The 16375-nt window shown below is 36.3% G+C and overlaps 1 protein-coding gene across 7 annotated transcripts in view; it reads left to right on the forward strand.

The window, feature by feature from the left end:
• The window catches only part of LOC129734109 (DNA-binding protein RFX2), a 78060-nt gene that overhangs the window by 20189 nt on the left and 41496 nt on the right, over window positions 1-16375 (forward strand). For 3 of the 7 annotated variants that reach the window (XM_055695848.1, XM_055695842.1, XM_055695843.1), the window contains exons 2-4: window positions 1290-1934; window positions 1988-2228; window positions 2625-2690. In XM_055695848.1, the coding sequence (XP_055551823.1) occupies window positions 1527-1934; window positions 1988-2228; window positions 2625-2690 (715 nt within the window). In that variant the 5' untranslated portion in view covers window positions 1290-1526. The remainder of the gene's footprint in view (window positions 1-1289; window positions 1935-1987; window positions 2229-2624; window positions 2691-16375) is intronic. The other 4 variants (XM_055695849.1, XM_055695845.1, XM_055695844.1 and 1 more) reach the window with 4 other exon arrangements.

A 16375-nucleotide genomic window follows, 5' to 3' on the forward strand; every position in this document is an offset into this window, starting at 1 on the left:
CCCCCCTTCTCCCCTGTAAGACAGCGTAAGAAAATTGCACATCACCGCCACCCCCCCGCCCTATTTGCTTACGTAATTATTGAACGGCCCCTGTCCTTTAGAAGGAGTTTTGACCATTCTGGGATCAATTTGGGATCATTCTCTGTTTTGGCTTTTCCTTTGGTATTGGTATTGCTATGGTATCGGACTTAAGTAGAATGTAAAGGGTTTTTCAATAATAGCACTACGAAAATAGACCGATAGGGACAGCAAACGACGCCATATATTTTCACGCTCTGTTGACATTTCACTTCAGTAAGGTTTGCATTTTCAAAAAAGAAAGATACACGATCAAACAACGAGTCGAGATTATTAAAATTTACTACCGAAATTCGGGGTTAGTGGCCTCAACTTTAGGTGCGCTACGTCCAATTTATAGTTGTCATAATCGTCCTGCCAGATCAACAATTGGGCGTCTAGTGGAAAAATTTTAGTCCTATAAGTATAAAAAAGAAAATTTTTTCTCACATTTACCCACATTTTTCATTATTTTCAATTTCTTTCGTGTTTGATATATATTATATTTTTATATATTTGTACAGTACTTAAATGCGAATGCAAACAATTTGTACTTTTTTTTTCTTCAGTGCCATGATTTACAGCCTTGATTAATCTTATCGTATTTCTCTGCGCCATGATGCTGTCCTGTTAACCCATGTAGTTTTTTCATGAACTAACAGTAAAAAACTAGTATGTCATTAAGAAGCAAAAAAAAGTTGAGAAAAATAAATTAAATTTTTCAAGTACAAGCAAATTAAAAATATGATAGAGCGTGGAGATAAAATAGGATCCGAAAATTAGAGTCGAGAGAACAAAAATAAAATTCATGTATCCGTTTCTAGGTTCTTAGCTGTATACCACTGAAGAAATAAAAATTGATTCTTCATGAAAAGTGGATTCGAATTTTTTTATATATCTATGTAATTTTGATGTTTTTTGTTTTTTTTTTTTTTTGCACAGAAATATTAAAAGTTTCAACACTCACAAAGTACCGACCATCTTCAAACACTATATTTCTCCATGTCATATATTTAACAAAGGCTTTAAAGTTTAATCACAATGAAAGCCTCTTCGTTTTTATTTTACGCATGCGTCTTCTGCATTTCTTTTAAGTCCTGCAGAATACGTACGTTGTCAAGATTTTTCATTGTTAATACCGGACTGTTAACAGCTGATTTATTCAACTAAAATATATTTTAATACTAATGGTTCAGACATTTAAATTCAACTCATCTTTTTCTATTTTTCAGATCAACATTCCTATTTCATCCACCAGTAAGCCTTAAGTAACCCCAGAGTTTCATCTTACACCGTATACCAAATCAAACCAACAAAACCATATACCCCAAACCATATCACCTTAGTAACTGCACCGTACTAAAAAATAATCAATACAGGGTTCCAAAAGTAATATCTTCTTGAATCATATTGCAACAACGAATTTTGACTATAAGCTACGATAAAACAAGAACGCATCGCATAAAAAAATGGCCACCCGATTAGCGACCCAACGAAACTTTATTACAGTAACGCCAATTGCCAGCGCACCAACAACGTTAGCACCATCGGCAACCTCCCCGGTTCAAGTTTCCACTACCACCGCTGGAGGGTCACAAGAGCCAGACACCGCATCCGACGTACTGGCTTCGTCACCAACTGCAGTCTCAAACACAGCAACAGCTGTCTCCATTTCGCCTACTTCAGCTATCGGGTCAAGTACGCTAAAGAATGGTTCCGGCAAAATGATTGCAATCGCTGCCGGTGCAACTGCGGCAGCCAATCAACCGGCAGCCGCTCCGGTCATACCCACTAGTCTAATTGCCAGTAATCTGAGTTTGGGTAATCTTTTAGGTACACATAATGGAGCTTTGACGCTGCAACAGATTATCCAGCAGGTATCTATCTCTCACATTACTTATCCACGGTTGTCTATGAACAGTAAGTTTAGCTCAACTTGCAGAAAAAGATCGTCATACACCCGAACGGAACTGTAATCGACATTGTACCAATTGAGGATAACGAGTCGCCACCTGAGGATACCAAAATAGGCGTTCAACTGGCCTCTGCTGACAGTGAATCGGCTGTGGCCACTACGAATGGATCCGGCCAACAGCATGTTACAGCGCAAGTGGCCGTTGTTCAAGCCCAAAGCCCAACCGATGGAGGCCCGCAGTACATCACAGTGACGGGTGAGTGCAGACATCGTTTGTGTTTGTATCTTGAATGGGGGAATGTTTTAAAATCAACGTATTGGAAAATAGTTTTAAATGTCAAAGAATGCTCTAGGATTTTTTTTTTGTAAACTCGACTGTAAATAATTACTTGTTAATTCCGACTAATCCCACTCATCAATTAAAAAGCCGCCTAATTTCATGCATCGCTTTCGCTAATTTCATGTCCGTTAATTGCTTTTTGTTTTGTTTGCTCAATTATAATTAATCTACTACCCACGTGCCGTTAAAATCGCATCATACACACAAACACTGTTACACACGCACATCATTGCCACTGGGTTCGATTCCTACGACAAATGCGTTTGCTCTTCGCTGGTTGGTGTCTATTACTCGAAACGGAACCATCGGCAGCAGCCGGCGACCCGGAAGCGGATGATGACGACGTTCGCTCTTATGCCTCACTGACAGCAGTCGATGGTAAGTGGCGGCGCGATAGATTTCTGTACTCCTTTATCGGTTAGCTCTCTTTTGGATATGAATTAGAAAAAAGATACACTCTGCACTCTGGTAGTTTTGTTGAATTGGAACTCGTTTGTGGCACTTTCATCTTTCTCTCACTGTTCTTTGCCTTTTAGGTATTAGTTACCTCAGATAACATAATTTTGCAATAGAATATGTCTCTATTGTCTATGTTAGTAACTCCTAAAATTCCATCTTTGATTAGATCAACATACTATTTATGTTTTTTCCTAAAGTTGAACAAACCAATGAAATCAAAAAAGTCATTTGAATTTCGAATGAAAAACAGATAAGACAATGCAATTTTCAGAATAGTTTAGCTGTGTTAGAAATTATTTATTTCGTTCATTTCAATATTTCATTAGACACATTGTGATATAGATAATAATTTCTTAAGTATTTGCTCTATATGTAATACGTGAGAGGTTAACACAAAAACGAGAAAGTCTTTTTTAGGTTCGCTGTAAGCTGATGACATTATTTTGTAATGCTAAGATACGTTTTAACTTAAAAGGTTTTAATCAAATATTACATACATCTCCCCCCTTGGGACCCTGGAATTCTTTTCACTTTGCAAAAAAGGAAACAATCTGTTCAGAATTGCTATTCTGAACTCCTCGTGACATATCGTCAGCTTAGATTTGTTTATTAGTTTAGGAACGCAATAATTTCGTGACAAAACATCTGGTCCATTTTTTTAGTTATACGAGATTTTCATAAACACAGGATTGACAGATTTTTCTCAAAATTAAGTTTCAGTGCTTTCTCTTAATTTCCAACATTTTTCAAGAATAATCGCATTTCAATGATGTTTAGTGTTGTAGCAATATCTCATTTTTTGTTGTAACAATATCTCATTTTTTGTTGTAACAATATCTAATTTTCAAACCTATGTGATCACACATTCTTAGATCATTCTATCTAAATTATGGTTTTTGAGCTTCAATGCGTTAAAAAAAATGTATACACCCTCTAGAAATGTTTCCTCTAGTGAAAAATAGTAAGCTTGCAAATCTAAATACATTGCAAAGTTTCATTCAAATCCAAGATGTTCATTAAAAATGTTGCGTACTTTCAGATTATTTTAGCTAAAAACGATCAGCCGGACGCTCGTTATAGATTTTCTAGATTTAAAAACGATCAGTTTCGACTTTGTATACTCGAATAATACAAAGTTCTATGGAGAAAAAAAAACGAAATGTATCTAAATTGATCTAAGATACAGGTTTGTACTGCTGTGAAATGCATATCCCACCTGCATTTTTTGTCGATTCTGAACTACGATTACTTGCGATTAAAATCGTTAATGCATTCCATAATAAATGTAAAAAATAAAATATTTTGTTGTTCAAATTTGCAGAACAGTCAGTTTGTCCCATCTTAAAAGCAATCGCATAGGGGCCATCCACATACCACGTGGATAGCTTTGGGGGAGGGGGGGGGTCCACGGTCCATACATTTTTTTAGAACTTATATGGACAGCTGTCCACGGAGGGGGAGGGCGGGGGTTGGGGTTCAAAATCGATAAAAATCTGTCCAAATGGTATGTGGATAGCCCCATACCAGTCCCATGATAAATATTAAAAAAAAAACGTTTGTATTCTAAGTTTGAATATATTTTTCCACAACATTTCTTTCTTGAGTGAAACTTAACGAGAAACAAATTGAAAGTTGTGAAGAAGAAAATCATTATCGTTATTTGCGTGACAAACATGGATCAGATCTAAGGTGGACCTTTTGCGCGTTATTAAACAATATTTTCACACTTTCAAAACGATTCACTTCCAGTAAAACAAACAACTTTGACAACTGTGAATAACTACAAAATGATTCAGTCTTAGTGGTCATAAAGACTGGGACTGATATGCGATTATTTTACACGCGCTGGTGCATAGTAATCGCATATCAGTCCCACTATAATTCATTTCATTGTAATTGTTCTGAATTGACTTTTTTTAAACGAAAGTATCAGTAAAATTCAAATCCATCATACTGAGACAAAGACCCATTAATGTTCTAAGCGAATCGTATTTTGTTGAATCAAACATTCCATTTCTTCTATCGCTGTTTTCTCTGTTCGATAATTTCACATATGAGACTTATATGCGTTTCACGGCAGTGTCCTTCTATTCAACGACGTTTTTTGAGATCGAAAAAATCAACTAATTACATATTACAAAATACTTACACTTATATTGGACAACGCGGTATGCTTACAATATTAAAAATTAGGTGTTAGGTTTTGTATTTTATTATGGTTATTTATCCCATTTATGATACACTTTTCGCGAAAAACAATTGTAAAATCTACACTATTCTATGTTTGCAACGTTTTTTTTTTTCGAAAATAATTAAGTCGATTTTGAGAAATCGCATCAAAACGCGTTTTTACGCTCATATTGAAGACGAATGTAAAAGTTAAAGTTAGACTGGCACACAAAACTACGGGACCTGAACACGAAATGGCATTTTTTTCGCTGTCCTGTCTTGTATTTCTGTCGAAAAAATCGCATCAAAGCATTGCCAGAAATATCTTTCCACTCTTTGATCTCTTAGGACAACAAAGCATAGAAATATGAAATCTACAATGCATTCGCAAAATTGTAAGGATATGGGGGGAATGAAAAAAAAAACGTTGTACAAACGCATATCTGATCTGTGAAAGGAACAATCGGAAGAAAAAGTCTTATCAATTTAGTGTTTCGAATCGATCAAGATTGCCGCTACATCGGGTCACGTTTGTTTGCTTCGCTGGACATATTTTACGGCATTGGGAAAAACATCATCTGTTCCGACCTCCCACTGCCTTGTAATGGTTGTTGCACAATTTTGGCGTGATTTTCAGCAGCATAAGCACCTGTTTTTCATAGCCAACACACAAAGGATAGGATATAAACTTTAAGTTTGAGAAAGATTAGGCGATCCTTTCGCTTTGATGTTCAACCTGTACAAAGGGAAGGCATACTTTTCCGAGCCGTAGAAGTCACAATGCAATACAGGATATATTTTTACATAGTAAAAATTTCCTTTTTTCAAGGTGCTATTTATAATGTTACACAGATCGAAGACGAAGCAAAGCACGTGTCCTATTAGTCAGCTTGCTGCAAGAGCACGTGCTTCTCCTAAAGAAGTATCATCTATCAAACATCACATCAGGTGAGAACAAGATTTGATATGGATACACCCAACCGACTGAAAGTAGGAGAAAGACGGGTCTTTCAATAACATTCTGCTTGTTCTCACCGAGGGTAGCGGTGTGTAAATTCGACGGATATCGTGTACCCTACAAGTACCCAGCAGTAAATGCGATACCGAAGGTACCTGTCCACTTGCCGCAACGTGGGCTCGAACTTAATCATCTCGTCAAACATTTTCAATTATAATGATCAACAGGGATATCCGTGCTTGAGCCGGTCTGCTGGGAACCGTGTCGAAAGTAGAAGGGGAATCTTGCAGTTTTCGATACCTGCATGCACCACTGTTGCGCTGTTATGAATGAGACATAATCCTAATTAATTGATGCGAAACATTTAGCAGGCTCGCCCCTACTGCTGTCCTGTGCTGTTGAACGATGAATCATTTTTCTCGACCCAATATTGTGTACGCTGTTGGGAGATCAAAAATTTGACAGTGAATCAAAGAGCAGAGGAAAACAGACATGTCGCGCACCTTCAAAACGGTTTCATTCGACACCGGTCTACAATTGTGGAGTCAGTTTTGTAATCTTTTTTTCAGCGTTCACATGTTGTTTGTTTATTTCTTTTACTCTATTTATATTTTGGTTAGTTCCATAGTCGAATTTTGCTTATTCTACTCTCATTGGTTTTTTAGTGCATTGATACTGTCCAATTTGCTATCAATATTTATAAACAAAAATGTCTCTCTTAAGGCTATTTCGCTTTATTTTAGTTCCGTTGTTGTCTTTATTCTTTTGTTATATCATTGTTCTTATTATAACGCCACGCCAGAACCACATATTCTTATTTGCAAAGCGGTGTAATAGCTGAGCTCCGGTAAATCTTGTCCTCGGAAATATGGGGTAACCAAATTAAAGATTATATGCGCACCCTTACACACACCTCAATCGAGGGTAATTATTTTTGGATTAGGTTCGCTTCGCTTCATTCAGCTGGTTGCATTTTACAGTGCAAAAATCCTGATATGTGGGTAGACGAAAGCCTCGAATGTTTATGTCGTACCATATAGGTGAGCACCAGAAACGAAAGCAGTTTGGTTACATCAATGAGGGCTTACTGCTATGATGTCAAGTCAAAAAAAAAAAAAAAACAAATTAACAATGTTTCTCCTATTATTTGTCGTTAATATTGGAATTTTCCATAAGCCAATTTGAGAGTGAATATTCAACAAAAGCTGAATTTGTGTTTTTTTTTTGTAAAACAAATTGCTTTCAATACCCATTCTACCTGTAAAATCAGAGATATGAAGTTTTCCTAGATATCCTGATCGAAACAGTTTGATGTTTATCTCGATTGAACTTTTGAATTAAGGACAAATCAAAGGTCCACTCGACCTTGTCGAAACACCATCATTTTAGGGCAAACTTTTTCGATTACAATCTCGGTGAAAATTCGTTCAATTTAAGGCTTCCCGGTTCTTGATGCGGAGATGAACAAAAATCTGATAGCGAATTTTCCTTCGCACTGCAACGCTAACAAGTTTTAATTAGTTGCCCCCTCACCTTCATCACACTGCACGCGGATTGATAGAGAAATCCCTCTCAAGATAAAGCATATTCGTTAGCGAGGAAAGGTGAAATCGTATCAATTTCACCCCTGCGATGTCCAAAACCCTCTATTTAGAAGACTACCGATATCGTACAAAAGTCGAGAAGATTATTTGTAGCTCTATTGCTCTACGAACTGTTTTGTACGCACAGAGACGCATTCGGTTATACCGTTACCAGCTATAATCCTTTCGGGTAGTCCACAACACCCGTATAAACTACCGAACTACTGTACGGCACACGTGTGAATTCAGAAGGCATAATATAAAATTTGCCGCAGTGCTTGCACCCAAGTGAATCTGGGTTCACCTCTCTTGTGCAAAGCCCCTCAAATAAGAATGTCTGACGACGAGATGATGAGATAATGAATGAATGACGCCGTCCTGGCGTATTGTTGCTGGAATAGGGATTTACCATAAACAACCCACTTGTTGTTAGCCGGGTTGTCGGAACTGTTCGATTGGGTGAATCGTCGTGCTGTATTTGTAGTTTATTACCTATAAGAATTAATACTTCTGTTGTGAATCTCCGCCAACTGACGGTTGATGTTATGATACACAAAGGTAAAGTGAAATATGCTGAAAGAAGAAAAATGGTTGGTATCAGTTACATTAAATTGAGGTATGAATGTGCTAGCTTTCGATATACATATGTTTTGACAGATTGTTGCGGTCCTTGTTTATTATAACGGAGACACGAGTTTTCCCCCAAACTTTACTTAAAAAACGTGCAATGTGTTATATATAAATATACTATAACTTGAAAAATAAAAACTACATTTTTACGAGCTAAAGGCCCAAGCTGGAGTGTCTCTTATATTTTAGCTCGATTCGATTTTGATTTGATTTTGAAATGGTAACCGCAAAGGTCGGGCGCCCACAATTCTGAATCACGTCCTTGTTGCGGTTATAAAAACAATCCTACTTCCTGTTTCCTACGTTGATAATTTACTTTTGTGTCATCGAACCTCTCAACGCCAAACAAGAACTTCCCAGTGTCGTCAATCTTTCTTCGATTTTCATCTCATTTAATATTCCAACTCACTAACATATACTGAACACAATGCCTTTCGCCCATGAACTCTTAACTCTTTGTTTCATGTCCACGGGGCATCTCGGGAGGATCAGTGTTCTATACAGTGCTAACATTATGCATGTTTGTACACTTCACGTGACGTGTGTGTAACCTGTTTAAACCTCGTGAACCATCACACATTAAAAAAAAAAGCTTAACATCTGCCTACATAGCTTTCGCCATAGAACAGTTAATAAGGCTATTGTCAGGTAAATTTATAAAAGTGAATAAAAAATGTTGATGATTACATGGTGAACAATTACATTTAAGACAACATTGTAATGAAATACAATCTAATGCATGAAATATTTATCGTTTTCCACTTTTTGTCAATGTCTGCTAAGCTTACTAACCTCCGATGTACAAGTTCGAGTCCCGTCTGGGTGAGGAAATTTTTTTCTAAGTCTAAGTCACACTCTTTATCCTTGTTCATTTTTCGCATCCTCGTAAAAATTACATACATTGCCCACTTTGCTAAACTTGAATGTAATCACTGACAGAAATTGAAATTATTTGGTAAAGGTGCTTTTCAAAAATTAGTGCTCGTTTTGCTATGATTGTGACATTTCAGGATAGAGTCTTGAAATTTCTCGTTATGACTTATCTACGAGGCAACCGAGATGATTCATAGTTTCGAGAAAAACGGGATTAAACATTTAAAACTTCCCATTCTCATTGAATCTATTTGGGTCTATTATATATAATATTAAAACTTTTGTAACAGAAAAATTTCAATACATGTGAAGCAATAATGTTCTTTTGAAGTACTGAGGATAATTGAGCTTCACCTTTATCCGCAATGCTTTTGAAAAATTTTACCCTCTGCAAGCACAATCGAATGATTTTGGGACGCGAGAAATTGGTTTCTAAAATTTCTCTTGCATGACGTGTGGAATCCCAAGTAACAATTCATGTTTCATGCTACTCTTGGAGACTCGAAAAACTTATTGTGTATTTGTGATACGCTTTAAAATCTGAAATGTTTCTTGGGATGACTTTCATTCCAGGATGGCGAAAACAAGGAATTTATTTTTCGATCAGGGAAATCAGGGAAAACTTAAAAATATTCAGGGAAACATTTTCAACTGAGACTTGTTTTTTTTTTAACGATTTTTCAGCCCAAAAACTGATTTTTGTTGCATAAATAACTTATTTGGGCCTCCACTTTTCGATTTCATACACGATTGAATACTTTTTCCACTGGATTTTATAGTTGCGTTTATCTACGTTGTTCTTTTAGTGTCGAATGCTGAAAAATGCCAGGGAAATTATTATTAGATTTCAAGGAATATCAGTGAAAATCAGGAAATTTGAATTTGAAAACTTTTTCGTCACTCTGTCATTCTGGTGTTATATCGGTAGCATTTTCTACCATTTTCAAAATTTAAACAGTTATTGAGTTGTCCCTGACTGCTAGCAGATAGACAACAGTGTATAACAATACCCCCTCTCTGGAAGGTCGAAAAATAATTAATTTTTGTATTTTTTTTCGGATGTTTGGAGTAAAGTGATGTGTTCGGGTATTTTGGGCTATTGATTAAGGTGTATTTGGAGATATATTTTGCATGTTCTGGATAAAACTGTAGTGAGTATTACGCTATTGGCAGCGTTTCTCCCGAAACCATGTTCCAGCATCTACTGAACCGATTTGTCTGAAATTTTTTTTTAACTTGTAAAAATGGATTATCTAACTTGTTACATACCCGTTTTTGAATATACCACAAAAATTGCCGAAATGGCGGCCATTTTAGTAAAAAAATATTGTATTTTATGAAAAATCACTATTCAAAAATTCATAAAACATTGAAAAATTCAGATATCGAAAAACGGCTATGTAACAAGTTAGATAATCCTTTTTTACATGCTAAAAAAATTCCAGCCAAATCGGGTCAGTAGATGCTGAAAAAACCTTACCACCAGTTTAAAAAATATGGTCTCGTGAAAAACACTGCCAGCAACGTAATATTCACTTAAATATAGCCCACGACATGCAAAATACATCTTCAAATGTACTTTAATCACTAGCCAAAATACCCAAACACTTCACCTTTCTTTAAACATCCGAAAAAATATCACGAAAATTAATTATTTTTTAATTTTCCAGAGTAGGGTCCCTCCTTAACTACTTCACAATATTTAACCCTTTTTCTCATCTTCCTTTTTAACGTACGCACTCTAATTTCATTCACACTATTTCTTATTTATTTCTTCTGAAAAAAATATAGGCTTTGGGTCCGTTATCCGCACTTAATATAAAAATACAATAAATTAAAGACAAAAATTCAATCAATCATGAATGTTAACATGAAGTTGTCCTCTCAAATATAAACTTACTCTGTTTTTTATGTGGTCTCCGTGGTTCTGTGGTTAGCGATGTCGGTCGTCTAGCTCTCTCACACGGTTGTGATATCGGGTTCGATTACCGATCGAGTCGAGGATCTTTTCGAGCTGGAAATTTTCTCGAGTCAGCACTGGGGCACGGTATATCGTTGTACTTATCCAACACATGCAAAATGTGCCAATCGAGTCCGCTATTAGCCCCAAGGCTAAGCGTGCGATATTTTTTTCTGTTTTTTAAGATTGCAGGTGACATGTCAATGTTAACAATATGGTGTAGTTTATTAAATGATCTCATAAAACGGCATGTAGGTTCATGTGAATAATTCCGAGCTCGTTGTGGAGGGTTAAAGACTTGGATTTCTTAGCGTAACCGTATTAGGGGCCATCCACATACCACGTGGACAGATTTTAAACGATTCTTACACCGCCCCCCCCCCCCCCCCCCCCCAGATAACAACTTTTTCTTCCCGAAAAATATACACTCTAAAAATAAGAAAAAAAGTTAGAAAAAATCGAAAACTATTTATCTTAAAAAGCTAATATTTTGGAAATCTATTTAAAAAAAAAACTACAAATGATTAGTTGAACATTGATAACAGCTAGATCATGATTTTTCTATCAATAATTTAGTTATTTTCTGGAAAATGTTAAAATTTGTTTAGTCGAGTTTTCCGGATAAATGAATCAGAAAAAAATATTCAAATTTGCAATTAACGAACCAAAAACAATTGTTTTCTTTTGTTTTTTTTTTTTACTTGTGTGATGCAGTGGCGAAGCCAGAAATTTTTTCCATGGGAAAAAGAGGGGAAGTTTTCCTAAGTAACAAAACTGGTTTTATTAAAGTTTTATAGCAGTGTTTTGGGTGTATAGAACGCTATAAAACCTCGATAAAACTAGGGTTGAGAAGTTAAACAAAACTGTACCGGGACAGAAATGGTAACAAATATCTCAAGAGGGATAGAAAAGGTAAAATTCCAAAATGATAATTAGAAACAAACAGTAAAAAAATATTCCGGACAATCAAATCCCGAATAATCGCGTCTCTGGATAACCGAGTCTCTAGATAATCGAGTCCGACCTGTATAATTGTTTATTGATAAAAAATATTTTTAGCATCTAAACGGTTTGTTTGATCCGTATCCAGCTTTCCACGAGCGGTAATGGCAGATGGATTTGACTTTTGATGTAGGTTGTCAAACTATAGTTCATTGGATATTTCCATTGAACTAACACCTTTTTGGATGGATTTGACATATAATAATACGTATTAAAAAAAAGGGATCTACAACTCTTCCGAAGACGTCACACCGATCAAACAAACCAGTTTGACTCTCCCCAAATTTCACCCTTCTCAAAATAGCATTTGTAAATAGATTCCCAAAAATGGGCTGTGTTCCAAAAAATTAAACCAATAGCACAAAAAGGCATCTTTTGCCCATATAAACATCTTCACAAAGTTTCAGCCCAATCAAAATCGGTCGATTGATTTGAGTGCCCGTTTTTGTGGACTTGCTCTAAAGAAAAAGCAGAACAATGGTCGAAAACAGCATTCTCAACAAATAAACTTCTGTTGAATGGTCAAAATAATTTAATGCTCATTGAATCCTCTTGAAAAAAACATGTTTTTAATGATCATTTTGTTGATCTTTGAAAAACAAAATATATTTTACATGCATAGCCCTATTTTTACCAAAATATTTTCCTCTGAAACCTATTAGGAACCTGTAGAGGTAATAAGATGTTAATTAAATGCTTTCATACTCAGTGAAATGCTCTTGAAAAAAAAAATGTTTTCCATGATAGTTTTATTGATTAAAAAAATGAAAACATATTCAAACATGCATACCTTTATTTTTTAAGATATTTTTCTCTAAATACGATCAAAAAGCTTTAAGTGCAATAAGATGTCTGTTAAATGCTTCAATACACAGATTATTTCAATAAATTAAATAAATTTCTTGACATCATGGTCCCATTGAGCATTTTTATTAAAAAATAGTTAAATCGAAAAAACTTCAACCAGAATAATTGAAAATAGTTCGTCACATTGCAAAACTGTATGGAACCGCATTATTTGACTTGTCATATTAACGCTGAAAAGATAATCTTATTTTGGCGTTAAATTGTTGCAGTCATTCAAAATGCAAGTTTGTGTTTGAAATTTAATGATGAGTGATCATTACGGTGTTAACAAATCGATACATAACAAGTACCAGAATTCAGTTTTTTTGAAAAATGGAACGTGTTCGCACTATCTAAAAACAAAAGAACAATGACACTAAAAGCAAGAAACCAAATTGACGCAGACTATTTTTGTAGGGTTAACGCAAAGCGTAGAAGCATTGTGAAACTTCAGAATCATTTTCCCAGTTTCCTTGATTTGGAAGACAAGATAAATATACGTAATATGGCAGTATATACAATAGAATCACAGTCACCCGTGTTTGATGTATTCGATTGAATCTCAATCATCCAAGATTTGCATCAGAACCCTCTGATTGATAATACCCAATCATATTAACAGGTGAATTGCGACAAATTTCGCAAACACAGTTATACACAAACGCAAAAATGAAAACAATTGTTCCTATTGAATTTATCGAGTATCGGCAAACTCGTATTTATCAATTCTCGCTATGAAATTCCATTCATCATTTCTGCCTGATCGGATATAGGGAATGCTAGCACACTTGAAGGTATACCGTCAGTGAGTTAGGAACTTTTTAACATGTGTGAGATAGACCTAGCTTCTCCACAGATCGGGTTGAAAAATATTATGTTCGAACTATATAAGTTTTTCTCATAAATCGAATCTACATAGCATTCCAGTTGTCTCCGAAAAGTTGTACTCAGTTTATGTACACTGCAAAAAATTGCAACGTTATTATGGAGAAATCCGACCTACGAAATCCTGCCTATCCACAAATGATGGTTATCCATGAAAATAAGCCATCTTGTATTGTGGAAATCCGCAATCAGCATCAAAAAAGTGCGGAGATTAATCTTGCAATCAGAAGTAATATAAGCCGAAATTTATTCATCGCCGTCACGTAATCTGGAACAAAGAATCACTCAAACGACGTTATACTTTTTTTGGTGAACATCTGAAGCTTCTTTGAAGAAGTAACGTACACTCCACCTTTTTAATTTAAGCTCAAAAATAAATATGACAGCTTTATTGACCAATTAAATTAAACATCAATTCGAAATCATGAATAGCATCACTTTATGCCATTTGATTGTATCTTAAGAAAATGATAACTTTAAAATATGGCAGCACTTGATGTCTCGCGAACGCTGTTCTGATTTCTGTTTAAATTTTACTGTCCTGTTAGGGCAAACGCAGTATGAAGAAACAACCCAAGAGAATATTTTACGAATTTCTCTCCCACATTTTGCCTTCTCTCGTTTCCGCGCAAGGATCCTAGCAAATCCAGGCAGAAGGGCGTTACCAAAACGAGACGCAATTAACGGCACAACGAGAGAATACGATAGGATACGCCCATCAGCAGATTCGATGTCTCCCTAGTGCAGCATCAACACAGCAGTCGCCGTTTATTGGTCCAGTAGCATGGGTTGGATACTGTTTGCGTTCACACTGCTCGCGAACGAAACTGCAGTTACGATACGATACGATTTTTTCCTTTCGTCCAAGGTCACATACAGAAAAAGAAAACCGATTTCCCCCCTGAAGATGATCAGGCTAATATCCTACTTGGCTCGCAGGAAAGAAAAGCAAAAGGTCCACAATTGTTATGCCTCTGGGTAATTATTCGATTTTACAAGCCATACAGGCGTTCGTTACTTCGTAGGTGAGGGCAAGGAACCTTCAAAACAATTGCATTCTGAAACACTATTCGATTTAGCTTCTTTTAGTAAGGATGGTTTCAGCTGGCGTTTATCGTTTTTTAGGAAAACTACGTACTTATTCTTATAACCGATGATTTCATTCGTCAACCAACCATTTTGTAAGAGGTTTTGTTAAATGAAATGCACCAAGAAAAAGTCATAATAATCCCAAAGGGGCCATCCACATTCCACGTAGACAGATTTTTAACGATTTTGACCCCCCCCCCCCTTGAAAATCTGCCCATGTCAATTCTAAAAAATTTGTATGGACCATGGACATTACACAGATACCCCCCTCAAATATGTTTCAAAATAATATTTCCACGTTTTTTGGTTTTTAAGTACGGAAAAATGTAACAAAGAGGCTCATATGATTTTCACAGAACACCAAAGAATGTTGAAAAATTAGAACGGATGACCTGATTTTTTTTCGCGCGCATTTGCTGCCAAATACGCCTTGTATTGGAAAGAATAAACGTCGAAAGCTTTCGTAGAGAGATTTCTTCGATTGCATTTGAGAAAATATAGAAAGCACACATTTAGGCGTCGTACACAAATTACGCTAAAAATCTAGATTTCAGACCCCCTCCCCCTCTATGTAACGATAGGTAACGTTCGACATGACTCTCCTCCTAAAATTACATAACGCTGATTAGCCTGAACCCTCTCCGAAATTTTCAATTTAGAGCAAACATCACAGTTACGTAACTGTCTCTACAACCCCCCACCCCCCTCCTCCTATGTAACAATAAGTAACGCAGACTCAACCCCCCTCCCCCCTTCATGTGTTACGTAATTTGTGTACGACGCCTTACTGTGTAGTTTCGCTCATTGATAAAAACACAATGAAGAAATTTCTAGATAGTTGAAAACTTTTTTGGCTGTTTCATTAGTAACATATTCTGGCTCTGCGCTCTCCGTGCTACGTTCACTGCGTTTCTCACTTAACAGCACGCAGATTTGGCTCACAACGTTTACCTGACGACAAATCCTCGATGAATTTCGAGTATTCAACTTGCAGACTTATCATCTGTTCATAGACTTCAGGGGAGCGTACGACTCAGTTAAGAGAAATGAATTATGGCAGAAGCTGAAAGAAATGGGTTGTCACGAACTCTGTCAAAACGAAATAAATGTGGCTGGTAGAGAGCGTGGTAGTCCGTCGGATGTTGGTGCTACAGTGGTGATAGATCGAAAATCATTTGAAGTAGCCGACGATTTTTTTTACCTGTGTGCATGCCGACCCCTAACCCCTCCGCCCAGCAACGCCACTGCTATACATATGTTAAACGCTACATAGTGTTTTAAAAATTACACATGTTCAACTTTTTTGAGGTTCTTAGCATTTGATTAGCTCGAAACCCGAAAATTTTCAAGCTAACAAGGATAGTTGATTCCTGATATTAACCAACTTCCGAAAAAATAACTATTCCAACTAAGAAACTGCGACTAAATTTCGCCACTATATTGTGTCAACCACCGACGCCCGGCTGGCGCACAATGCGTTGAATGTATGAGAATGCGGGACAAAAATCAAAGCGAGACACGAAAAATGTTTAGTATCGATGATAGCTACTATTTGCATAAATTACGTATGTCAAATGCGTAATCGCTCAAACACCAAATTCTTTGAACA

Source organism: Wyeomyia smithii, chromosome 1 (assembly GCF_029784165.1).
Source record: "Wyeomyia smithii strain HCP4-BCI-WySm-NY-G18 chromosome 1, ASM2978416v1, whole genome shotgun sequence".
NCBI classification, from domain to species: domain Eukaryota; kingdom Metazoa; phylum Arthropoda; class Insecta; order Diptera; family Culicidae; genus Wyeomyia; species Wyeomyia smithii.